Genomic DNA, 24,770 nt, shown 5'->3' with positions numbered 1-24,770 from the left:
CTAAGGCTCTCTCTCTGCTGTTTGCTGTCTTTTTTGTTTTTTTCATTTTTATTGAAGTACAGTTGATTTAAATTTATTTATTTATTTATTTTTGGCTGTGTTGGGTCTTCGTTGCTGCGCTTGGGCTTTCTCTAGTTGTGGCGAGCGGGGGCTACTCTTCATTGCAGTTCGAGGGCTTCTCATGGCGGTGGCTTCTCATTGCAGAGCATGGGCTCTAGGTGCGCGGGCTTCGGTAGTTGTGGCACACGGGCTCAGTAGTTGTGGCTCGCAGGCTCAGTAGTTGTGGCGCATGGGCTTAGTTGCTGTGCGGCGTGTGGGATCTTCCCGGACCAGGGCTCAAACCCGTGTCCCCTGCATTGGCAGGCGGATTCTTAACCACTGCGCCACCAGGGAAGCCCCGCTGTTGTGTTTTAACGATTTTCAAATTCAACATCTTTAGGCAGGCCGTCATCCCCATCACTCCTTAGTGAACTAAGCTCATTTTTGGGGGGCATTTCTGTTTCCAGCCTGTTCATCAAGGCCCCTAGGTTCTGGTCCCCACCGTGGGAGATGGCCTTTGACCTGGAACTTAAAGGTTGTTTCTGAATTAGCCAGACAGGGAGCAAAAGGGGGCCGGTGGGGAGATGGGGATTTCTTATGTCCTTGCCTCCAGGCCTACAACCCTACCGGTGATTAGTGACGCTCTTCCCCATGCTTCCTTTTACAATGAGTTTGTCTACAGTGACAGAGCTGCGCAGGCGAATGGTGAAACAAACGACAGAATGAAGAGTAAGTTTCCCGTCTCCCATCTTCCCCTCCTCAGTTGCAGCTGGAGTTTCGGAGTTTTGCGGCATGCCAGAGACAAGTCTTCTGTGCATATTCAAGCACTTATGTGTGTATTCATCCCCCTTCTCCCCTTTAGGGAGCCTTTTGAACATATTTTTAAGCAATTGTGAAAACAAAAACAAGGCTCAGAACCACATGGTTTTGTTTCTGTTTTCACTTTTATTGCAGGATTTTCTCAAATGTACACTTCAGTTAGAGAGGCAAATACAGTGACCCCTCACATACCCATCACCCAGCTTCAGCGGTTATCCACTTTTGCCCACCTTTTTCATTTTTTTTTTTTTAATAAATTTATTTATTTATTTATTTTTGGCTGCGTTGGGTCTTCGTTTCTGTGCGAGGGCTTTCCCCAATTGTGGCGAGCGGGGGCCACTCTTCATCGCGGTGCGTGAGCCTCTCACTATCGCGGCCTCTCCCGTTGCGGAGCACAGGCTCCAGACGCGCAGGCTCAGTAGTTGTGGCTCACGGGCCCAGTTGCTCCGCGGCACGTGGGGTCTTCCCAGACCAGGGCTCGAACCTGTGTTCCCTGCATCGGCAGGCAGATTCTTAACCACTGGGCCACCAGGGAAGCCCCACCTTTTTCATTTTTAACCTACTTTCTTTGGTTTCCCTTAGGGTGATAGTATTTGCCATTTTTACTTAAATACTTACTGTGATCATTGCACATATAGATTTGCCTCATTCATTTAAATAGAGACATAGAATTTCCATTATGGGGATGTTCCATATTTTAATCCACGCCCCCTCAATCAGCATTTAGGTTGTTTCCAGACTCTTGACATTATAAACAATGTCCCCAGATGCATTGTTGTAGGCCATTTTGTTACTATTTGAGGTACTCGTTCTCCTGCCTGGGCTGTTAGTAGAATTAGTATTTCCCACCAATAGCTGCAAGTTCTGTCTGTGTCTGTTAGAAGCTCATATAATTCATTTCTATGTGTCTTGATATGTTAAAGCGCTGTATGCTTGTCTTTAATTTAGAAAATTTTTATCAAGCACCTACTATACACCCATGTGGGCTCTGGAGACGTGAGCGCGACAGGGACACAAACCCTGAATTCAAGGAGCACATAGTTCAGTGAAGAAGGCATCACATGACATTTTTGCCTTTTTCCCCCACTTGAGATGTGTCATATCAGCTAGGATCAGGTTCAACTGTGAGTGGCAGAAAATCCCAATAGTGGCTTAAACCAGATAGTAGTTCATTTCAGTCTCATGTAAAAACCTGGGTGTAGGAAGTCCAGTGTGAGCGTGGCCCTCCACAGTGTCAAGAACTTGAGCTCTTTATCTTGTTCTGTTGTATGTGGCTTCTGTTCCCAAAGTCATCATATGGTATAAAATGGTTGCTGTAGCTCCAGCCATCAGGACTGCATTCCAGGCAGCAGGAAGAAGGAAAAGAAAGGATAAAGGTACAGTCCCTCTCTTTAGGGACCTCTCTGGAAAGTTGCACATACCACTTCCACTTACATTTTTCGGGCCAGAACGTAGTCTTATGGCCATCTAGTTGCAAAAGTGGTTGGGAAATGTAGTCTTTATTTGTGGTGGATGTGAACTCAGATACAGATCAGATATAAGCATTGCACTGGTTTGTGAACAGGGTGCTTGAGGGCTAACAGTATGCCTGAAGGGAGATCAAGGAAGGCTTCCTAGAGGAGGTGACACTGGAGCTGGCCCAAGATAGGCAAGGTTTTCTTTTTATGAGATTTAAGAGAAAAAAGCTGGGACTTAAAGGGGAAAGTCAATTTAAAAAATTGAAATTGTTTCCGAACCTTTTTCATTTTCTCAGAAATTCTGTATAAAGTCCTTAGCAAGAGTTATTGGCCTCACTCAGAGATTATTTGTTGGGTGGATGCGTGAATGAGTCAAGGGAACGTGTGCATGATTCCCAGGGTTGTGAAGTAGTTACTCTGGCAGACTTAATTTTCTGAAGACGGTCACCCCTACCTCACATGCTCTTCTGCAACTTGTTCTTGTCACTCCATCAGAAGATGTGGTTTGTTTTGGCCCCCCCCGCTGAGCCTGGCTAAGTGCTGTGACCCCCTTGACCAATAGACTATGGAAGAAGTGATGCCTTGCTGGTTCCAGTAGCAGCCCTTAAGTGGCCTTGAGGTTTCCACTTCTTTCCTCCACGTGAGAGGTGTGGCCACCCTGAGGCCACCCTGCTGCTGAGGGGCCCAGACCACATGGAGAGGCCTGGAGGATGGGGCACCATGGTGGGGGGAGAGAGAGAGAGACCAAGGAGCATCAGATGCCAGCGTGTAATAAAGAAGTCGTCTTGGAAATGGATTCTCCAGTCCAGCTGCCCTGGCTGATGCCACGTGGATCAGAGATGGACTGCCCAGCCAAGTCCTTCCTGAATTCCAGACCCAGAAGAGCTTAAAGTGAAATAAGCATGGTTTTTCGCACAGCACTGGATCTCTGGAAATCTACCTTGGGGTGCTATGTTATGGGGTCTGCAGGTCTCGGGGCTTTGCGGGAAGGTCCTGCATAGAACATCTGGAGGGGTGAGGACTGGTCCACAGACAGCAGTGGGAGCGAGTCTCCACGCAGCCTCTGACAACCAATCCCCATCAGAGGAAGAGGGCTCCTTAGGGAAACTGCTTATCTCATGTTGTAGATGAGCCTGGAGCAGCTTGTTGTAAAAATAGCAAGGAAGCTATCAAAGACCTCGAGGGTCACGTCAAAAGGACTCAGGAACCAGCGTGAAAAGGTTCTGACTGGCTAGAGGAGGGATACTTGAACATCCCTAAGAATAAGAGCTGTAATGGATTGAAACAATTCAAATATATTTAAACCCGTGAATTCATTACAAAACCCAGTAACTCTAGTCACTTTGGGGGCATGCAAAGCACCCAGGTTATTATTTTGAAAACTGATAGGGACTTCCCTGGCAGTCCCAGTGGTTAGGACTCGGTGCTTTCATTGCAGGGGGCGTGGGTTCGATCCCTGGTCAGGGAACTAAGGTCCCACAAGCCTTTTGGCACGGCCAAAAAAGAAAAGAAAACTGATAAGGGGAAACAATCCAGGATTTGTCCTGCTTTTCCCATGAACTGCGCCTCAGTGTAGCCAAGGAGTTGGCGAGAAGTGTCTCCTTATGGAAGAGTTGTGGATGAAAACTGAAGAAGGAATGATAGAATTAGAAGATTACCCGGTGAAACTGCCATGAAGTCACTTTTCTCGTCACGGATCATCCACAGCTGCTAACATCACAAAAGGAGACGCAACCGAGTAGACTGCTGATATTTACAACACCGATTCTGGAAAAGCAACACTGGACCCGGTCAAGGCTCTCGATCTTACAGCCGGTTCATAGGGGACAGAGGAACATATAGGCCAAGGACACCGTGGGGATGGAATCAGCACAATCCAGACCGAGGGAACCTCAGTTCCTTCTACACACAAGGAACCAAAGTTTTTATTGTACAAACCTGTACAATAGAAGAGACTTAAGGGGTGGATGGCCCGATCGCAGCCCACAGGCCTTGTTTGGCTTTGCCGTGACCCCTCACGGCCTCGTGCTCCTCAGGGCGTCCTTTCAGCTGGGCTCCAGCTGTTAGTGCCAGGCCTTTCTTTCCCTCCTCTTGGCGTTCCCGAGACAACTGGGTTGGCCCAGGTCCTCTCTTTGTTCCAGGCCAGGCCACAGGTCAGAGGCCAGGCAGTGGACCACCTGCTGGGATCGTATGTCCATCTTTGACTTGAACTCAAGTGGAGGTGCAGGGCCATGGGGGACCCTCATAGGGAGGGGTGACGTGTGCTGGTGTTTAGCACCTGGAAGGCGACTTGAGGACCCAGAGAGAGGTTTGATCAACTTCTGACCCAAAGCACTGATTTTCTTCTCATTTTTCATAGAAAGTCAAGTGTCAAAGAGACATGCCTGAGTCTGTTTAGCCAGTGATTTGGGAAGGGGGATGGGAAAGAGGCGGGCCTGCAGGAGAGGTGGGAGCTAGGGGTCCGGGCAGTCCCCCCATGGATTTCGAGTGGGGCCTCGCGATGAATTGATGCAGGTAGTTGCCTGGGCTTCCCCTTCTCGGTGGCGTGTGTTCTGGAATCTGTTCTCATACTTACAGAGTGTGTGTCCACGGAAAACTCACTCACTGTCTCTGTGGCTCAGCGTCTTCACTTGTCAAGTTAAAGTAGTGGAACCTACCTGTGAGGCCGTGGAGGAGGTTTTGAATGTCCGATCGGTGAGTGTGTGGGAAGTTGAGGACAGTCCCTGGCACGGGGGGCGTGCACGGGTGACCCGAAGCCAGCTCCTGACCCCCGGGTGCCCTAACTCATTGTGCCCTCAGTGAAGGGAAGGGCTGGGCTCAGCACCTGCTGAGGCCGCTCGGGTTCACCAGGGACCCTGGAAGCCCTGGGGCGTCTGGGCTGGTTGGCACCGGGAGGCCCAGGGCTCGCCCAGCACACTGCCTCGGCCGGTCCCTCTGCGGTGACTGCAGTGGGGGGATAAGCCCAGAGGCACAGCGTGCTGACTCTCGGGGAATTTGCTGCCCACAGAGGAGGGAAAAATGCACCTCTCCAAAGCCGACAATCAAAGGCCCGGCAGGCCCTGTAGGAGGAAAATAACTCGGGCCGTGGATTTTCTTTGTGAGACTTGGAGCCTCGCCATGAACGACATAGACGCGGGTGTGGTTAGCCTCACGGCCTCCCCTGTGTGCTGGCAGGTGGCGGGGCTGATGTCACTCCCCAAAGGCTCTTTAACTGGTCGGTCCAGGGGCCTGGCTCCCAGCTGGGCCCTGGTCCCTGTCACGTGCAGCGCTAGGCCTGTGAGGAGCTCAGAGAGCCACTTCAAGCTGTGGAAGGCTTTACGGGTTGCGTCTTTGGAGGTTCTCGTGAAACCGTGGTCACCTGCCACCCCCAATACGGCAAACCTACCGCTGCCCCTGGCCTTTGCACACGAAGGTGTCCACGGTCTCCCTAGACCCACCAGGAGAGAGGGTGGAGCTTCTGAGAGCTCATCTCCTTCCTCGCCTGTGCAGACCCTGCAGTGTGCCCGCACAGCCAGGCCCTGCAGGTTCCACCTCTTATTAATGCCCTTCATGGTGCCCGAGGAGAGGTGACAGGCAGGCCCCACTGACTCAGGGTCCTCGCGGGGGGAAGGATGCCCAGGGAGAGGGACGGGACGTGACGAACTAGAATCTGGAGAGAGGACGGATAGAGGAAGGCTTTTGGAGAAGGAGAGCAACCAGGCTTTGGCTCGTGGGCAGGAGGAAACGTGGGTCTGTGCCGCAGAACACTTGGCTGTGCGTTTTCCTGCCACTAAGCGATGATGCGGTGACACAGAGGGACACGTCTGCCGCCTGGTCCTGGGCTTTCCCCAGCACGCGCCAGAGAACCCTGGAGACAACGGGACATTGCTGACCATCGTGAGGGGGATGAAGCGCTTGCTTGGGTGCAGAGAGGCCAGAGGATGCTGGATTCCTGGCTGGGCAGGTTGCAGGCAGGGACAGAGCCGTGGGGGGATGGAGAAGAGTGGACACTGGGAGAGGCATTTGGGAGGGACTACCTGGGGCGTGGTGACTCTGCAGCAGAGAAATCCAGCCCGGCTCTCGGATAGGTCCCAAGCTGACACCCACAGTTACACTGCTCTGTGCCGGGTCCTCCTGGAATTGTGGGGAATTTTCCAGAGTTGGGGTCTCAGGTGAGGTTGGAATTTACAAGTTGAACATTCCTTACAGAAACATGGACATGTCACTGGAGTGGAGGAGACGGGCTGATTCCCATCAGCTTCTGGTGGCAGCAATTCTCTGCTGTTCATCCAAAGAGCATCTTATTTCCAAAGAAATAGGCTTATTTCCGCTGAAAGGAGCTTGTTGGAGAGGCGAATTCTTGGGCCTCACCCCAGATCTACTGAATCAGAAACTCTGGGGTGGTACCCGGCAAGCCGAGTCTCAATAGACCTTCCAGGTGACCACACGGAGGCAGGCGACCACTGCTCTCCATCTGGCTGGGCCTGGCGCAGAGTAAGGGTTTGTATTTGCTCCTCTGGGGGCAGAGACCCAAGTGAGGTCGTGCACACGGTACCTGGGCTAACCCTGGAGCCGGCTGAGCTCCCTGGGGAAGAAGAGAAGAGGGCAGAAGACTTCAGGGCGGGGAGCATGGCAAGTGCTGATGTCACAATGCCCCATTTACTCTGATTCCAGGCCCCTGGACCACCTGGGGGCAGCAGAGAGACGATGGCTGGCGGCAGCAAATAGAGGACTGAGGGGGGAAGTGGGATCCAGGACCGGGGAACGCTTGCGGGGGAGAAATAAGCCCTGGGCAGGAGAACCACCAGGATCCTGAAGGAAGTATGGGGAACCGCAGAAGCCTCTCAGGTAACAGTCGGGTGTGTGTGTGGGTCCTATCTCACACCTTGGAACACCAGGTGTCCCGGAGAGGAGAGTCAGGGATGAACGTGAAAAAAGCACAGACCCAACCGGCCGAGGCCGAGCCCTTCACAGCAGGAGCCTTCCTGGAGCCTCCGCGTTCCTTCCCGGTTGTCTGGTCGCGCTCTGCCCGCCACCCCCGGACTCTGTAACCCTACTGAGGTCCGGAGTCTGATTAACTTTGCAGAGGACTCGGGCATGCTTTTAAAAATGGTCAGGTGACTCCACAGTGCAGTCAAGGCGACAAGTCTACTCGAACAGCAAAACAAACCAAAACAAACACACAAAACATACCCACGTTTCCTCGCTGGCGGTGTGGGGCGGGGCTCCTATCACGTTCCCTCCGGAGCTCAGGACCCAGGAGATGCTCGGCCAGGACTGGGAAAGCATCTCCTTAACTCTCTCGGTTAAGAACCTGTAGGAACCCATAGGGAAGGAGGTTGTTACAGCCACACGGACAGTAGGTTTTTAAAAAATGATGATGAATATTCCAGTTGCTTATTTAAAAATAATTAAGAACCTGAGGAAGAAGCGTCAGTAAATAAGCACAACAATCTGTAAACCTTGTGATCAGTGAGGCCACAGTGTAGACGGGCGAGGGGAAGGGGAGAGAGGACTCCTTTCCACTGGAGAGGGGGGGCTGGGCCACTGTCTCTATGCCGGCAGCTCTGGTTCTGCTCTTCTTGAGCTGCGTGGAGTTGGTGAGAGAGAAGCAGGAAGGTGAGGGGCAAGAACGCAGGGAGCCAGAGCCCGGGGTTCAGTTCAGATTCTGCCCCGTGTCTGGGAGATGGTCACTGACCAGCCTGGGGTCAGGGAGCTGGTCCTGCACGCTTGACCCTCTGGGTCCCAAGGTCACGGTCTTCCTCCAGGCCTCCACCAGCACTTCGCTCCCTCCTTTTCAGCTGACATTATTTCAGGGGTGTCTTCTGAGCGCTCACAGCTGGGACTTGTGCAGGGTATAAAGATGCTTCCTCCCCAGTTGTGGACAGTCAGGCCCATATGGCCTGAGTCTGCCCGCAGGACGGCGATTCCAGCGGCCTCTCTTTGCCCTCTTGGTGCTTCCATGAGGGGTCTGGAGCCTTCAGGCTGAGCAAGAGACAGCCCCGGGGGTCCCTCCTCCTCTCTCTGGCCAGAGTGCGGGCCCTCGGCTGTCGTATTGGAATGGGTTAGTGTGTGTGTGACTGTGAGTATATGTGTCTGTGTATGTGCCTGTGTGTTTATGTGTTTGTGTGTGTGTTTCTTTGTGTTTGTGTATGTGTGTGTCTTTGTGCCTGTGTATATGTATTTGTGTCTGTGTGTGTATTTCTGTGTGCCTCTATGCGCTTGTGTGTGTATGTGTATGCGTGTGTTTGTGTGTGTACGTCTGTGTTTCTGTGTGTGTGCCTGTGTGTGCATGTGTATGTGTGTGTGCCTGTGTGTGCATCCCTGTATGGGTGTGTGCCCACCCTCCCACTTTCGAGCCCCTCTGAGGCTGTGACTTCTGTCCTTCCCGCCCGGAGGCTGTCAGTGGGCGCCAGGCTGCTGGGCCTTGGGGAGTGAGGAAGGCGTGGCAGCTGGTACAGGCTGCTCCCTGGGGAGTTTTGGCAGAGAAAAGGAGGAAAATAGAAGTCAGGGAAGCTTGGGGTCAAGAGAAGAATTTTCTAGGGGAGGGGAGACTTGGGGATGTTTGAAAGCAGAAAGGGAGGGACATTTGGAAAATGCTGGTGATGAGAGCAAGGAGTGGGGCCAATGGGCGGGGCGTGCGGAGGGGACGGAACGTGGAAAGTGGACGTCAGCACAGCTGCTCTCCGTCCCGGGCTGGTCACCAAGCACCCAGATTGCTCACACACCCAGCAGCTATGCTGGTGCTGTCGGGAATGAGCTCTCACCAGCAAAAGGGGCAGGTAGAAGGTGCCAGACACCAAGCCCAGGCCAGGAGCTGCTCCCTGCCTTTAACACGCTCAGCATCTCATGCGACAAAGATGTATCAGCCTCTCACACCTGAAGGCTTGCCTGGCATGTAGATCCCCACCCCTCCCCTCCTCCTCCCCCTCCCCCTCTCCATCCCCACCCCTCCCCTCCCCCCACCTCCATCCCCACCCCTACCCCTCCCCCTCTCCATCCCCACCTCCATCCCCACCCCTCCCCCTCCCCCTCTCCATCCCCACCCCCATCCTCACCTCTGTCCCCCTCCCCCATGCCACCCCATCCCCGCCTCCATCCCCACCCCCATCCTCACCTCTGTCCCCCTCCCTCACCCCACCCCGTCCCCACCTCCATCCCCACCCCCATCCTCACCTCTGTCCCCCTCCCCCACCCCACCCCATGCCCATCCCTGTCTCCATCCCCATCCACATCCCCATCCCCATGCCCATCCACATCCTCACTTCACTAGAGAAAAATGAGGCCAAGAGAGGTTGGTAACTTGCCCAAAGTTACACAGCTGGTAAATGACAGAACCAGGACTGGAGCCCAGCGCCATCTGACTCCAGTGTTCAAGCTCTGGACACCTCTGCAGCATTGGGTTCCTGGTCCCTGGTCCCCCTCTGACCTCTGGCTCTGTTGCCTGCTTGATCTTCTAATATTGCTTTGCCTGCTCCTGAGTTGGTCCTTCACTGTTCAAACCTCAGCCAGCCTGTGTGCCACTTCAGATTTTCCCACCAGCTACTGGCCCCTGTTTCTTCCCCAGGACCTCAGGCGACGTCCCCAGTCCCTGTTTTCCTCAGGACACCACATTTCTGGTGACAGGGCAGACAGACGTGCGGGGAGACAGGAGGGTGCTGATGACACGGCATTTCCAGTTGGATCGGGCCACTGTCGTGCCTCGTGGCCCCTGGTAAATGCGTGGTGGGGAGTGGGCTGCTGAGAGAGAAAATGGGGAGCCGAACCCAGAGCTCACAGGGCTTGGCGCTGTGGGGAATGTGCCGGGAAATCAAGGAGAAAGGAAGGACGGGTTGCCAAGTTGCGGGGAGCACGTGGTAGAAACCAGACATCAGGAATGTGTAGCAGGTCAGGCCGGCTGCCTGGCAAATACTTGGCCCACTTTGATTTTCAATTTTCATTGTTTATTTCTAGCATAAATGTTTATTTCACCATTGTAATTCTCAAGGTTTTTAGGAACATGGGAAAGAATGACTTTGTTCTGGTTTTTGATACTTAGTTTTGGCTGTGGAGAGACAAGACTCAATTAGCTAATTACAGCCTAAAAGTCACTGGCTGGTGGCCAGGGCTTCTCTGAGCGGGAGGCTGTCTACAGGACGTCTCCAGGCTCTGCGTTTTCTTCTCCAGCCACCCCAGCTCACCGAGACCCTGACCCTCCCCGACCCCATGGCCCTCTGGCTTTTCCACCACACCTGATCCTTTTTTTCTTCTTCCCACACCCTTCTTCCCAAGTCTCCCTGATGCTAAAGAGACTCCCTCCCCCACATCCAGACCCACCCCAGACTGGTGGCGCTACCACCAGCGGCGGGGTTGTGGGTGACACCCACTTAGTCTCCACGATCCTCCGCTTCCCCTTTCCCTTCCAACCTTTGCTCCAGTCCTGCCCCCCCTCCCTACTCCTTTTTCTAGCCCTGCCATCCTTATATCTTTAAAGGATTTTTTAAAAATTGAGATATATCAATACATCACGTGCACTGAGGCATACATTTTATACCTTTGTGATTTTTCAAAAGTGGACGCCTGGCGACAGCCACCCACGTCAGGAAGTAGGACAGCGCTACCCCCAGGAGCTCCCCTGCAGCCCCCCCCATCACTTCCCTCTTCTTTAATCCTTGGACGTAACTGCTCTCTTGAATTTATGCTGATCAGTTATACCCGTGCTCTACGCTGAGGAAATGTATTCCTAAACGCTATTTTGCCTGCTTTTTGTTTTTTAATTGAAGTATGGTTCATTTACAATGTTGTGTTAATTTCTGCTGTACAGCAAAGTGATTCAGTTATACACATATAGACATTCTTTTTCATATTCTTCTCTTTTTTCTTTTTTTTTTTTGCATGTACAAAGCTGTTGGTTTATTCAGCTGGGAAGCTGGGGAAAGGCTTCCTTTGGGAATGAACAGCAAAAATGTGTTCATGAACAAGGCACTTTGACACACACACACACACACACACACAAAGGAACATATTATGGTTACATAACCATCAACATATTTTAATTTTTAGACCCCTCTACCTCTTCCCACCTTCCCATTAAAAAAAAGAAAGAAAGAAAGAAAAGAAAGAAAGAAAGAAAGAAAGAAAGAAAGAAAGAAAGAAAGAAAGAAAGAAACAGCTTTTTGTAACATTTAAAAAACCAACTTCATAGGACATCTACAAAGGAACAGTTACTGATACATTCAGTTACACTAACATTATATGGTTTCAGTTCAGTAACAAATTTTCCATTAACAAATATTTTTTTCTGCCTACTACAATTCCCTCCTTTTTCCTCAAGAGGAGACCACTAAGGTTCAGCAGAAACTACTCATTAGGTTATAAACATTCTTCTCTCTCCTTAAAGTCGCTGTATATTTATAGAATTTGTGATTCCATTAATGCTTCAATTTTTTGATGCCACAGTGTATACAGCACTTAATTATGGAGAATAGGAAAAAGCAAAACTAAAATAAGGAAGGATATATGATATATCTTTAACAATCTGTTTTCTGATTCCCTTTAGATGCCCAGTTAACCAGGATCACACAAAGGTTTCACTCTTTACTGTAGATGTGTGAAAACTTACTGGTCTCATGCATTTTATGTATGTTGATCTCTTATGTTTTGACTCATCCAAATAAACACAGCAAGACTCATTTACAAGGATACATATGCTTTCTATTCAGCCAGAAAAAAAAAAATCTACAGCTAAAAATGATGCTAAAAAACTCTTCAACTTCAGACTGTATCAGGCTGAGATTTTCTGTAGTAAGATTCTTTAAAGTTAGAAGTGTTCCTGAAAAGTTTGCAATGGACGTGGAAAGTGCATGAAGTACTGCTCCAGGAAACATCATACAGATGAAATACTTTAATCCACGAGCATAAATGCTCTCTTAGTTTTTTCCCATTGGTCTTTGGAATGGGTTTTATTTGCTCTTGACTATGGTCTGGATGCTGAGATGCAGGAAATATATTCCCTACAGAACAGGTGTCTGTTTAATCCCCAGGTATGATTTTATAAGCCAGGTTAGCTAGAGACAGCCTGGTGGGAGCCTATAAAATGTTTATGCTATAACTGCAGGTCCCATAATAGGTCTGGGGTAGTGTAGGCTACTACTGCGCTACTGCACTCCCTCCCTCCAACATAGGAACTCCTAAAAGGTGCCTGCCATATGTAGGTCTACCAATATAAAAACTGAGAGATAAATCCATACTCCCACCATTTTTTAAATCTAGTTATTCAATTTAATTCAACTACCTCCCTAGAAATGAATATCAGAGAAAAGTATGCTCAGAAAGGTGTTACTGGGAGTAGCTAACTTATCACTTTCCACAATGGCTGTTCTGAAGGTTGGGTAACAAAGAGGGTAGTGGCCTCCTTTTCCTTCCCATTAATAATTAGGTATCTAGTTAAGTCCATCAGATAGGCAGAGTAAATTGTGGGGAGAACTGAGTGTGGAGAATAGTCAACTTATCTCTTGTAATAAGGTCCCTTTTGACTAATGCTCTACTGAAGTTCTCATTTTAGGCCTTTCAAAGGGAATGCTCACAGTGAACAGCTCCTGTAGTTGAGTTACAGGACCCTTGGGTATTATATTCAGTACTTGATTGTATTTTGGCGTATCAGGACAGGGCATAGTTTGGTTGAGAAGACGTTAGTTTCTCAGCTGTGGGCTGTGGAACCGTATTCCTTTCTCAACTGGCAACACGAGAGCTATGGGTGGATCTTTATAGTGATGCAGTTAGGAGTTTGTTAACTGCCTTTTGGAAGTCAGTGTAGGAGGAAGTAGTGTTGATGGGTTCAGTGCGGGTTGTTTCCTTAACTGTTTTAGTTAACCAGCCACAGCAACAACCAGAAACACGTGAATTAGGAATTTGTTTTAGGTACTGAGGTATGGGAGTGGCTCTCTCTACTCAGTGTTCGGCTTAACTGTTTGGTGGCAAAGTGCAGTGCTCCATTTAGAGTGGCATGACCTCTAGAAAGCCGGCTGGGACTCATAAGGGGCTTTTGAAAAGGTGGCACTCCACAAGAGCCTAGAGGAGGCCATTCAGGAATTGGTTCCAGTTTGGGTACACGATGGGAGCAATGGGAGAGTCTTAGTCCTGTCTCTCGAAGTATATGGACGGGTGCGCTAGAATCCAAGAGTTTAGCATGATACAACCAGGAATTAGGATTTAAAGGTTTCCAAGTCGTAGAATATTTTAAAAGGCACTTAACCTGCCAGGCGAGACTCTCAAGAGGTGTTAGGTTGGGCACCACAGGGTCCTCTTCTTCAGAGGAATCCCACTCTTCCCCAGAACTCTCATTTAGGTAGTTAGCGTTTTCTTCTTCCTCACTTTCTGATTCTGTTAAGGGGTCAGGAGAGGGATTTCTAGGACCCATTAGAATAGAACAATGGTATAGAAAAAAAGGTACCAGAAAAAGGTAACCATATAAGCCAGTAAAACACTAACACTGGCAAACAGAAGCAGAAGATGAGAAATCCTTTCAATAGGATTCATTTGTCTGTTTCTCAGTCTGTTACACACACACACAGTATGCCTCTGGCTCTCACCACTGTGCAGTTCTTCAAGATTATGTTGTATATTCTTCACTCACAAAGAAGACAGCTCAGTTCTCAGGACCAGTTCAGTGTGTAAAAGTTAGTCTCTTACCAGTGGCACAGGTCAGAGTCTCTCCTTCAAATCCTGGCTACCCAAGAAGAGAAGGGGTCCTCATCTAGGCAAGCTGATTTTCTTAGCATGGTCTCAATTGGTTGTGAAATTATGAAGAGACACTGTGTACTCTTTTTTGTTGGCAGGGATATTATATCTATTTGGTAATGAAAAGAAACTCAGTGGTCGCCTTCTTTGTCTGCTGGTGCAGCAACTTTTGTGCAGGGGGATGGTGGGACGAGTTGTCAAGGATCTGTCTGGTGTGCACAGATCCAGTGTTTTCCATAGGTAGTGCAAATGCCCTTGGAAACTGGTGACTTAATTGTTGGACTATCTGGAAAGGTAGGCTTAACCTGTGAATGAGAAGACCAAGGAGGATCCTTTCTTCTTCCTTGCCTCACTCCCAGCCGCAAGACCTGACTAAGCCTAGCGCCACCAGCTCTGTTCCAACAGTCACTCCTCCACAAGGCTCGCATTCCCCATATTCTTTTCCATTGTGGTTTATCACAGGATATTGAATATAGTTCCCTGTGCTATACAGTAGGACCTCGTTATTTATCCATTCTATATATACTAGTTTGCATCTGCTAATCCCAACCTCCCACTCTATCCCTCCCCACCCCGTCCTCCCCCTTGGCAACCACAGGTCTGTTCTCTATGTCTGTGAGTCTGTTTCTGTTCTGTAGATAAGTTCATTTGTGTCATATTTTAGATTCCACATATAAGTGATGTCATATGGTATTTGTCTTTCTCTTTCTGACTTACTTCGCTTTGTATGATAATCTGGGTCCATCCATGTTGCTGCAAAGGACATTATTTCATTCTTTTTTATGGCTGAGTAATATTCCATTATATATATATATATATATATATATATATATATATATATATATATATATATATATACACACACCACATAGTCTTTTTTTTTTTTTCCCCACATAGTTTTTATCCATTCTTCTGTCGATGCACATTTAGGTCGCTTCCATGTCTTGGCTATTGTAAACAGTGCTGCAATAAACACTGGGGCGCACGTATCTTTTTGAATTAGAGTCTTCTCCAGGTTTATGCCCAGGAGTGGGACTGCTGGATCCTATGTATTTTGCCTGCTTTTTGAACTTGATGTAAATGGACTTATACTACTTATACTACTTATACTTATACTACTCATTGGTGCCTGGCTTCTTTCAGTATTTTGTTTGTGAGATTCTGGCGTGTGGTTGCACACAGGTGTAGCTTATTTATTTCCATTGCTATGCAGTGTTCCATTGAATGAATGCACTGCTGTGTATTTTATCCATTTCACCCTAGATGGATATTTGGTTTATTTCCAGTTTTTGGGTATATTATAAGTAATGCAGTTATAAATCTTCTTGACTGTGTGTTTTCATGTTACACGGTTCTGAACTTGGGTGTGGAATTGCCGGGTCAAAGAGTGGGTGTATGTTTGTGTTCAGTAGATGAGGTCCAACTGTTTTCAAATTCATTCCCACTGGCAGTTATGAGCTTTCTCATTGCGCTACGTCTTCTTTCTACTTGTCAGCTTAAAAAGTTTTAGCCATTCATATGGTGGGGTATAGTGCTATCTCATTGTGGTTTTAATGTGAATTTACCAGAGGTTGAGTACCTTTTCCTTTGTTTATTTTGCCATTTGGAATATCATCTTTTGTGATAATACCTAAAGTCTCTTGACCAATTTTCTATTTTTTTGGTTTTGGTTTTTGTTGTTGATTATAGGGATTTTTTTAATTTTAAAATATACTCTGTGTATAAACCCTCTTCTGTCATATGGACTACAAAAGTCTTCTTCCACACCGAGGTTTACCTTTTTATTCTCTTAATGGTATCTTTCAGTGAACAGAAATTCTTAACTTTAAGAAATCTTTTCCTACATTGAGGGCATGAAGATAGTTTCTCATTTTACCTTCTAGAAGTTTTATTGTCCTACTTCTAACATACAGAAGGACAACCCACCCGGAACTGATTTTTGGGTACTGTGAGAGGGTAAGAGTTAAATGTAATGATTTTTCCACATGATTATTCAAGTGATCTAGCAGCATTTTTGAAAATAATGTTCTTCACTCACTGCTCTGCAGAGCCATAGAGAAGTGGGTCTTTTCTGAGCTTTCTATTCTATGCCATTTGTCTATTTATCAATTGTGTACCAGTTCTACACTGTCCTAATTATTCTGGCTTTATAAGTTTTGAAACTCAAGCATAATGCATTCTTCAGGTTTGTCCACCTTTAAGATTACCTTCTCTATTCTTAGCTTGCCCTATGTCCATATATTCAACACATTTTAGAATCAGCTTGTGAGTTTCTGCAGACACTCTTAGATGGGTTGAGATGACATCAAATCTACAGCCCAATTTAGGAGAACTGACATTTTTACAGTGAACATGGCATATCCCTCCATTTATTTAGATTTCTAAACATGTTTTTTCAATAATGTATAATTTTCTACAGAGAGGACTTGCACATCTTTTGTTGGATTTATTCCTGGCTTTGGCATTTCTGAAGCAATTGTAAACAGTATCTTTTTAGTCATTTGTTTCTGGCTGGTATATAGACATGCAGATGATTTTGGTTGTCCTTGCCTCGAACAAGCTTGCTAAACTCACTAATTCTAATAGTTTATTTGTAGATTCACCTGGGTTTCTACACATGCAGTCAGAGTCTTCCCTCCGTGTGTGTGGGGGATTGTTCTAGGACCCCTCGTGGTTATCAAAATCCATGGATGCTCAAGTTCCTTACGGTTGGCCCCGGTATCTGCGGGTTCGGCATCCGTGGATAGTGGGTGGGAGGCAGCTGTTCACTAGTTAAGAGCGCTGGCTTTAGAATCAGATTGACTTGGTTTTGAATCCTAACCTCAGCATTTGACAAATGTAGGGCTTTGAGAGGGTTGCTTGATGTTTCTGAGGCTCATTTCTCCCTCTACAGAACAGGGACACTATGTCATAGGTGTACAGCGATGAGGAGTGAATGACACGGAGCGTGTCCCTCTGGTGGCAGTGCTGGCACTCACGGGCCTCCCTTTACATCTGTTACTCCAGTCCTTTCCTCACGCCCACCTTTCCCATGAGCTCCACAGCTCTCCAAATTCTGGCTTTCACCCTGTCCTCTTATGGAATCGCCCTCAAACTTGCTCCTAGGGTCAACGTCAACAGGCTTCTTTGGTCCTTGAGTTTCTTGACGTTTCTGTGGCTTCGGCATGTCCATCTCTGTGGTGTCTTTTTTCTGACACCAAGTGTATGAGGTTTCACACCAAACAATTCTTCCATCCTCCACCCCCAGCTGGGTGTCCTACAAATGAACTTAATTCAGATGCTGTCTACCTGGAGAGCATCACATCCCACAGATGGAGGGCTCAGCCCCACAAGACTGCCCCACTTCAGTTCAAGGGGCTGCCTCTACTTCTGACTAACTGGCTATAAATTTGGGGGTTCCCATCACCTCTTCCTTAGGTTTGCTCACAGAACTCAGGAGATGCTTTACTGATGTTCACCAGTTTATTGTAAAGCAGAGGTCCCCAACCCCTGGGCTGTGGACCAGTACCGGTCGGTGGCTTGTTCGGAACTGGCCCGCACATCAGGAGGTGAGTGGCGGGCGAGCGAGCGAAGCTTCATCTGCCGCTCCCCATCGCTTACCATCGCTCGCGTTACTGCCTGAACCTTCCACCACCACCCCCCCGCACCCCCCCCCCCACCGCCTCCGGTGGAAAAATGATCTTCCATGACCCTCTCTTGTTACGGAGCACAGGCTCCAGATGCGCAGGCTCAGTAATTGTGGCTCACGGGCCTAGTTGCTCCGCGGCATGTGGGATCTTCCCAGACCAGGGCTCGAACCCGTGTCCCCTGCATTGGCAGGCAGATTCTCAACCACTGCGCCACCAGGGAAGCCCTCTCTTTCTCTTTTGCTTGTCTCCATCACCCAAGTCAGAGAGCCGAGCATCTTCCTAGACTCCACTCTCTCCTTCATCCTTATAGTTAGTTGTGGTCACCTTCTGTCCCCTTCTGTTCATTCTCACTGCCACTAACTTGCTTCAGTTTCTCATAATTTTTCCCCCAGTTGCTAAACAGCTTATTTACTGATCTCCCTCTGCCAGTCGTGTTGGCCTCCAGTTCATTATCATAGCAAAGCCACAGGAATCTATTATGATATCCCGAGATGTTATATGTGTATAACTCTCCACGTATCAGGGACTTAACACAATAGATGTTCATTTCTCATTCCTGTAGAATTCAGTTGGGTGTTTTGCGGTCAACTGCCATGTGGTGGTCCAAGGATTCCTTCTATCTTGTGGCTCTGCATCTCCTGGGACCTTGGATTCCTTTGCTTCTTAGCCTATGAACGGGGAAAGAAAGAGAATGGAGGGTTACATTGGTGCTTTCATGGGCCAGGTCTTCACATAGCCAGAACTCAGACATAAGGCTCTACCTTATGATGGATACAAGGTGGGGGAAATAGAGTTCTTGGCTGGGCAACTGATTCCCAGCGTCAGGCTGACACTCAGGACAGGAAGTACAAACCCTTGGTGGACGGCCGTAGGTCTCTGCCTCAGGGATCTTTCCAAGCTGATAATGCTTCTCTCTCCTTAAAGTCATTCAACAGATACCATGGTGCCTGCAAGGTGAAGATCTAACTTTGCAGCATGAATGTTTTAGGCAGAGGAAACAGGTAGCACAAAGCCCCAGGGTGGGACTCTTCAGGGCTTGGCTTCTGCCTGTTTACAAACTCACTTCTCCCTACGACCCTCTCCATCCACCTATGTGCACCCTATATGTTGGCCAAAGTTTTTGAAGTTCTCTGAGTATGTCAGGCTCACCTGCTCTCATTCATCCTGGCTTCCTGCTACTCATCTTTCAAGAGACTGGAATCTGGTGCTGGCTTCAGTCTTACCTTCAGCTAATCTTGGTTTTATACTTTACACTTAGCAATATTGAAATAGATTTTAACTTTTAGAATCATGTCATGTTACTTCCTGCTTTTACTCACATTTCCTATTTTTCTTCCCTTGTCTCCGTAATGCCTACATGTTATTCAGAACTAAACTCAGGTGCCATTTCCTCCTAGAAGTCCCTCTGATTCTTTCTTCTCCCAGGTGAGCTGGGTGGTCCTTTCTCACAGCATCAGCCACGTCTCTATCAGAGCGAGTGGCACACAGCTTCCCACAGAGTACATTCGTGGTCGCCTGGGGCCAGGAAATCGTCCAAGCTAGTGATTCTCAAAGAGAGAGGTGGGGAGAGAGACAGGGAGGGAGAGAGAGAGGGAGAGAGAGAGGGAGAGAGAGAGAGGGAGGGAGAGAAGGAGGGAGAGAGAGACAGAAAGATAGAGAGGGAGAGAGATAGAGATCTGAGAGGCAGAGGCAGAGGCAGAGGCAGTCCTGGTCGGAGTTTGGGCTTCACTGCCAGGACTCTGTGGAATCCTGGGGGAAGCATGTCTAGGTTGGGGGGCGACATGGGTCCTGGTGCATGTTTTGGGGAGACCACTCAGGCTGCTGGGTGTATAAAGTAAATCGTATGGAGACTAGGGTAGGAGCGGGGAGGCCAGTCAGAGGTCATGAGAGCATCCTGTGGCAGCTGGGAGCCCGGTGCCGGCTCCCCAGCGCCCAGGTCCTAGCTCCCCCTTGGAGGACGGACGGCTTTGATCAAGTCCCTGAGCTCCTCTGCCTCAACTGCACCTCCGTGAGAGGGGACAGGAGTAGCACTTAAGTCCTGCACTTGTTGGGAGGGCTCAGTGAGTTAATACGTGTAGAACACGGGCATCCACGCTGTGAGCTGTTGTTGTTATTATTATTATTATTACTGTCACTAGGAGAAGCAGTAGTAGCAGCGGCTGCGGCAGTACTTACCATCATAGTAGAATGGAGAGAAAATGAGGGATTCAGGATACTTCTACAGGCTGAGTTAACGTGACTTGATAAATTGAATCTTGAGGATGAAGGAAAGAAAAAAAAGACTCATTTTTTGTGAAAATGGTTTGTGGGTGGTGCCCTTAAATGAAATGGGGAAGACCAATGAAGGAGCGGGTTTTGGGGTGTGTGTGTGTGTGTGTGTGTGTGTGTGTGTATCAGAGCAGGGTAGTTCTGAGCAGTTTTGAACAGGGTAGTTGTGAGGCACCTATAAAACATCTGGGGAGGGTGGGGTAGGACGTCTGAGCCTGGCGTTCAGGGAAGAGCCCAGGGCTGGGGACACATAGGTGGCAGCCATGGCACCATGATGGGGTCCCCCTGGGAGAGGGTTGCCGATGGGGAAAGGAAGGGGAGCCCAGGACAGAGCCCCGGGCCTCTCGCTTTAAAGGTGGAGCACGTGGGGGGGGGGGAGCAGGATCTGACAAGGAGCCGGAAAGAGCAGGTCATGAGGTGGTGAAACTGGGAGAGAGTGGAGGGATGGGGCTGAGGGAAGGGGGAGTTTCAAGAGAGGCCGCAGGTTCCATTGCTGCCAACAGACAAGCCAAGTACCAAATTACAACGTAGATGATGGACTTTGGCCATGTGGGGGTCATTTGCCAGCAGGACGAATGAAATTTTACTTTATCCGTTGGTAATTCAATTTACAGATCAGCTCAGTTAGAGAATCTGGTTGTATCCTCTCCTTGCTGCCCGTCAAGCATTAGGTGAGGCGGGAGCCCCGGGGGCAGCAGAGCCTCCAGCCCCTCAAAGTGGCCTCTGGAGGGAGCTGCTATGGCCCAGGGCTGGTGGTGCTCCAAGCGAGAAGAAATCCCACTGTTTTCTTGCTCCTGCCTCGGCTTCGGAGTAAAGTTTTAGAAACCACCCGTAAAGGGGGATCGAACTGAGGTGGAAAGAGTGTTTCTAAAACCGGAATCAAAATTTCCACTGACACCAGAGTTTGGTGCAGCAGTTTTGAGTCTAGACACACATTCACACACCATTTCTCCGACTTCCCGGGAGCAAATATCAACCTTTCAGTCTTTCTCTGTTACCCAGCGGGCGGGAGGTGGCAGATGAGCACTTTCTTGGGCGCCAGCATCACCTGGCAGGCTTGTTGAACTACAGGTCCCCGGGCCCCACGCCGGAGTTTCCAATGCACTAGGCCAGGGTGGACCAGGGAAGATGCATTTCTAACAAGCTTCCAGGTGATGCAGCTGCTGGCCCTTGGACCACCCTTGGTGACCTCTGGGCTGGGTCATACGCTCACTGAGAGCAGGGAAGGCATCAGTGGGAGGCATCAGTAAGTACATTTAACTATGCCTTCTGTGGATCCCTCAGGGCCGAAGAGTGGGGTGAGGGCTGTGGTGAGGCTCAGGGACGCGCAGGGCGGCCGTCGCCAGCTTTGCTGCTGCCCCCAAGCTCCCTGGCAGCCCCACCAGAGCTTCCTGCGACGAAGCAGCCGTCCTCGGACTCTGCACCTTCTTGAAGCCTTCCCGACTCGCAGGTTTCCTCCTTCACCTTGACTGTCAGAAACGTTAGCAGTTCAGGTGAGGCCTGCATGTTCGCGGGTGGACTTTAGGCAGAATTTTAGGCAGAGGGACGTGGTGACGCAGTGCCCTCTTCCTGGGACCCCCATGTAGCCCTGGGGAAAGCCAGTCCCTCGCCTCCCCGCTCCAGGGCCGGAGGAAACGGGGTGGGGCCCGGCCGGGGGCTTTTGAGAGATGGAGTCCGTCAAGGCTCCACCAGGGCCAGGTGGATGCCGGCGTCCACAGCCCGCCCGGCACACGCGGCCCCAGCTTGCGGGCGTTGCGCCCTCGCCGTGCACACAGAGCCTCCTTTCTTCCTCGAGGAAAAGTGACTCTTTCACGGCCTGCGCAGCTGAAGGAAATGGAAAATCCCAGAGCATCCTGAGCCCCTCTGGGTTCCACCAGGTCCCCCCTTTGCCTCTTCCAGCCCCTCCCAAGTTCACAGACGTGCAGGCCTCTGCAGGCGGGCAGGGTCCTGCCGGCCAACGGGGGTTCTGGAGCCGAGGCCCAGGTTTGAGGCAGGGAAGGGAGAAGCCCCCCGGCCCGGGCTCCAGGCTGGACCACAGCCCCTCCTGGCCCTCCCGCTGTGGCAGCCCTAGCAGAGCCGCGCTGAGAAGCTGCTGATTCCTCCCCTCTGGCTCTACATTCCTGGGTGATGAGGGAGGGATTCCAGTGTTGACTCTGAACAATGTTTTCCTCTGTCTGAACCGACTGGGTGTTAAATTCTTCCAGATTTCTGGCTTCATGTCGCAACTCCAACGGGACAGAAACAGGTTTACGGCAGTTGGCAAGGGCGTGAAAGCAGGCTCGTCCGGGCACCTTCTGTGTCTAGAATTTCCATGGGCGGATGGAAAGACCGCCAGCCACCCTGTGGGCGCTGCGCCTGCCCGCAAGGGGCTGGTGGCGGCCTCGCCCCAGCTGTGCGCCCTGCCTTTCGCATTTCCCGCCCTAGAGGGCAAAGTGAGCTTTCTCTTCTGAAACGCGGCGGGAAGGGAGAACCAGCTGAGTATTGGAGGCCAGGGCTTGCTGTGTCTTCTCAGCTAAGATAAACCCAGAAGTTGGGCTCATAAGGAATTCATTTGGTGGGATGTTGGGAAACTGGCATGCTGTGTGGGGAAGAGGTCAGCACTGGGGGTTGGTGGGGGGGAGGCGGGGAACCCTTATTTTCATAGAGAAATCTAGTGAGATGAGGCCTAGAGAGCTGGGCTGGAAAGACCCCAACACAGCTGGTCGGGTCTCAGAACCGAGCTGGTAGGTGCCTGTGATAACCTGTGACTATTACGGTCGTTTGTTACTGAGCAGGACGACCACACAACTACACAGGGCCGTGGAGACTCTCTTCTCTTTAGTAAAGATACAGAGACTTTCGGGAAACCAACGGGATCAATTCAAAGATAAAGGCGCTGTTCCCTTCGAGCACAATAACCCGTTCCTCCATTCTTTATCGACGATGACTTGCTCTCTGTGGGGCCCTGGGTGAAGCCCCAGCCTCGGGGCAGCTGCCCTTCAGCCTCTTGAACTGGAACAGCCCAAATCCACATCGGGCAGGCGGCAGGTGGTGGCCTTGAAACCCCCGGCCTTCTCACCCTGTGCTCGCAAACCCTGGAATCCTACTCTTGAATCCCTTTTATGGTGTGCGTACGTGTGTGTGTGTTTGTGTGTGTGTGTGTGAGTGGGTGGGTGCGTGCGTGCACACACGTGCGCTCATGCACGCACAAGTAGGAGAGAAAGATGGGTGGCCATCCAGCCAGGTCCAGAGCCCAAACAGTATTTATGTAGGGGGGTGGATAAAACAGTGGCTCGATAGAACTTGACTTTATAATCTAGCTGCTTTCACAAAGCCATTTTGATGCCAAAGTCATTTTTCCTTGGTCTTAAAAACAAACCACTAAAAGCTCTGCTTCCTGAACCTCTCAAGAATGTGCGGGAAAAGCACCCTGGCACCATCTCTGAGGCCCCGCTTTCCACCCTGCCCCGTCCCTCACTCCGACCCTGATCCCTCCGGCCACAGCAGTGTGTCCACAGTGTTGAGATGGCCTTGTTGAAACTGGCTTTGTTAGAGGATGGCTTCATTTCCGTGGTGTTTGATAGCCATGAATCCTTTACGTGCATGTGTTCCCTTGTAGCAGGAATTGCACTGTCCCCCCCGAGACGGGGGCAGAGCGGAAGGGGGAACCATGCAGAGGAATTGCTCCCATGGCTGGCAGATTCCACGTCTCTGTTCAGTCTCAGGACTAGGATCCTTCCTGGAAAGTCTGATAAGGGCCTTGTACTGGTTATCTCTTGCTGTGTAACAAATTACCCCCAAACTTAGTTCCTTAAAACAGACGTGTTATCTCACAGTGTCTGTGGGTCGAGAATCTGAGTGAGACTTAACTGTGCCTGTATCTCCAGGTCTCTCCATAGGGGTGGGCACAGTCGTGGTTTTGGCCAGGGCTGTGGTCCCATCCAAAGGGCTAACTTGGGAGGGTCCCCACCCAAGCTCACTCGTGTGGTTATTGACGATATTAAGTTCCTCACAGGTTGTTGAACTAAGGGCCTCAGTTCTTTGCTGGCTGTTGGCTGGAAACGCCCCTCACTTCCTTGCCTCTGGCTTCTCTGTAGGGCAGCTCATAATAGGGCAGCTGGCTTCCCTCAGATAAACAGAGACAGAGACACAGAGAGAGAGAGAGACAGAGAGAGAGGGAGACAGAGAGCAAGCTCAAGATGGTAGCCAAGGTTTTTGTGTAACCTAATCTGCGGTGTGATGTCCCATCACTTGACCACATTCTATTTGTTAGAAGTGAGTCGCTAGATGCAGGGGGAGGGGGTTTCAGAGGATGTGAGTTCCAGGAGGGGGGATTCTTACGGGCCATCTGGGAGGCTGCCTACCGAGGCCTGTGGGCACAGTTGCGGTTGAGTCTGTTCAGCCCATGGGCTCTGCCACCCCACACTTATTCTGATAAGCCCGTGGCTATGAGGGGCAGAGGGAAACGAGTTCCACGGTCATCCTTGCTCCTCCTGGGGGTAAGACGCAGCATTCTAAAGACTTCTCAGGGGCCAGTGATTCGGAGCTTCTAAACTGGCTACACTTACACTCCACTCTCCGCTCCCGTCCCACCTCCACCCCAAGGAAAGCGAATGAGCCTCAGGCAGCATCCATACCAGCCACCCCCGCTGTGGTCTCTGCCACTGTCTGGATAAAGCTCTGCGACACTGCTACTCTCTCTGGAACTTACCTAGTTCTTGCCTTGGGTGCGAATGTTACATCGTATTCTTGTTACCAACACGAGCCCCGGTCATACACCCGAGAGGGAAGTTTATACCATTAGTTCAGGATTCCTGGTCTTCTCTACAAAAGCAGATGGTTAGAAAGAGCTTACTAGCCATGAAATCCTTCTACCTGAATT

The 24,770-nt window shown here is 50.0% G+C and overlaps 1 protein-coding gene, 1 long non-coding RNA gene and 1 pseudogene across 3 annotated transcripts in view; 1 reads left to right on the top strand and 2 right to left on the bottom strand.

Moving 5' to 3' along the window:
- Positions 1–906: 906 nt before the first annotated feature.
- Positions 907–9,163, bottom strand: LOC309650297. The gene is made up of 3 exons (XR_014257511.1): positions 7,993–9,163; positions 1,402–7,881; positions 907–1,088 (listed from the first exon to the last, which is right to left on the bottom strand). It is a non-coding gene; the product is annotated as an uncharacterized lncRNA (long non-coding RNA).
- CDRT4 (CMT1A duplicated region transcript 4) overlaps positions 7,096–24,770 on the top strand; it is a 42,030-nt gene continuing 24,355 nt past the window's right edge. Inside the window, exon 1 of the mRNA XM_082441492.1 lies at positions 7,096–7,142. Coding sequence (XP_082297618.1) covers positions 7,118–7,142 — 25 coding nt within the window. The 5' untranslated portion in view covers positions 7,096–7,117. The remainder of the gene's footprint in view (positions 7,143–24,770) is intronic.
- Positions 11,172–14,814, bottom strand: LOC309650287 (DDB1- and CUL4-associated factor 16 pseudogene; annotated as a pseudogene). Its single transcript has one exon. The product of its transcript is annotated as a DDB1- and CUL4-associated factor 16 pseudogene (transcript).

The sequence above is a fragment of the Balaenoptera physalus genome (genome assembly GCF_965194825.1).
Source record: "Balaenoptera physalus genome assembly, chromosome: 20".
Classification (NCBI taxonomy): domain Eukaryota; kingdom Metazoa; phylum Chordata; class Mammalia; order Artiodactyla; family Balaenopteridae; genus Balaenoptera; species Balaenoptera physalus.
The sequence above is the reverse complement of the archived record's forward strand: the minus strand, read 5'-3'. Positions and strand labels throughout refer to the sequence as shown.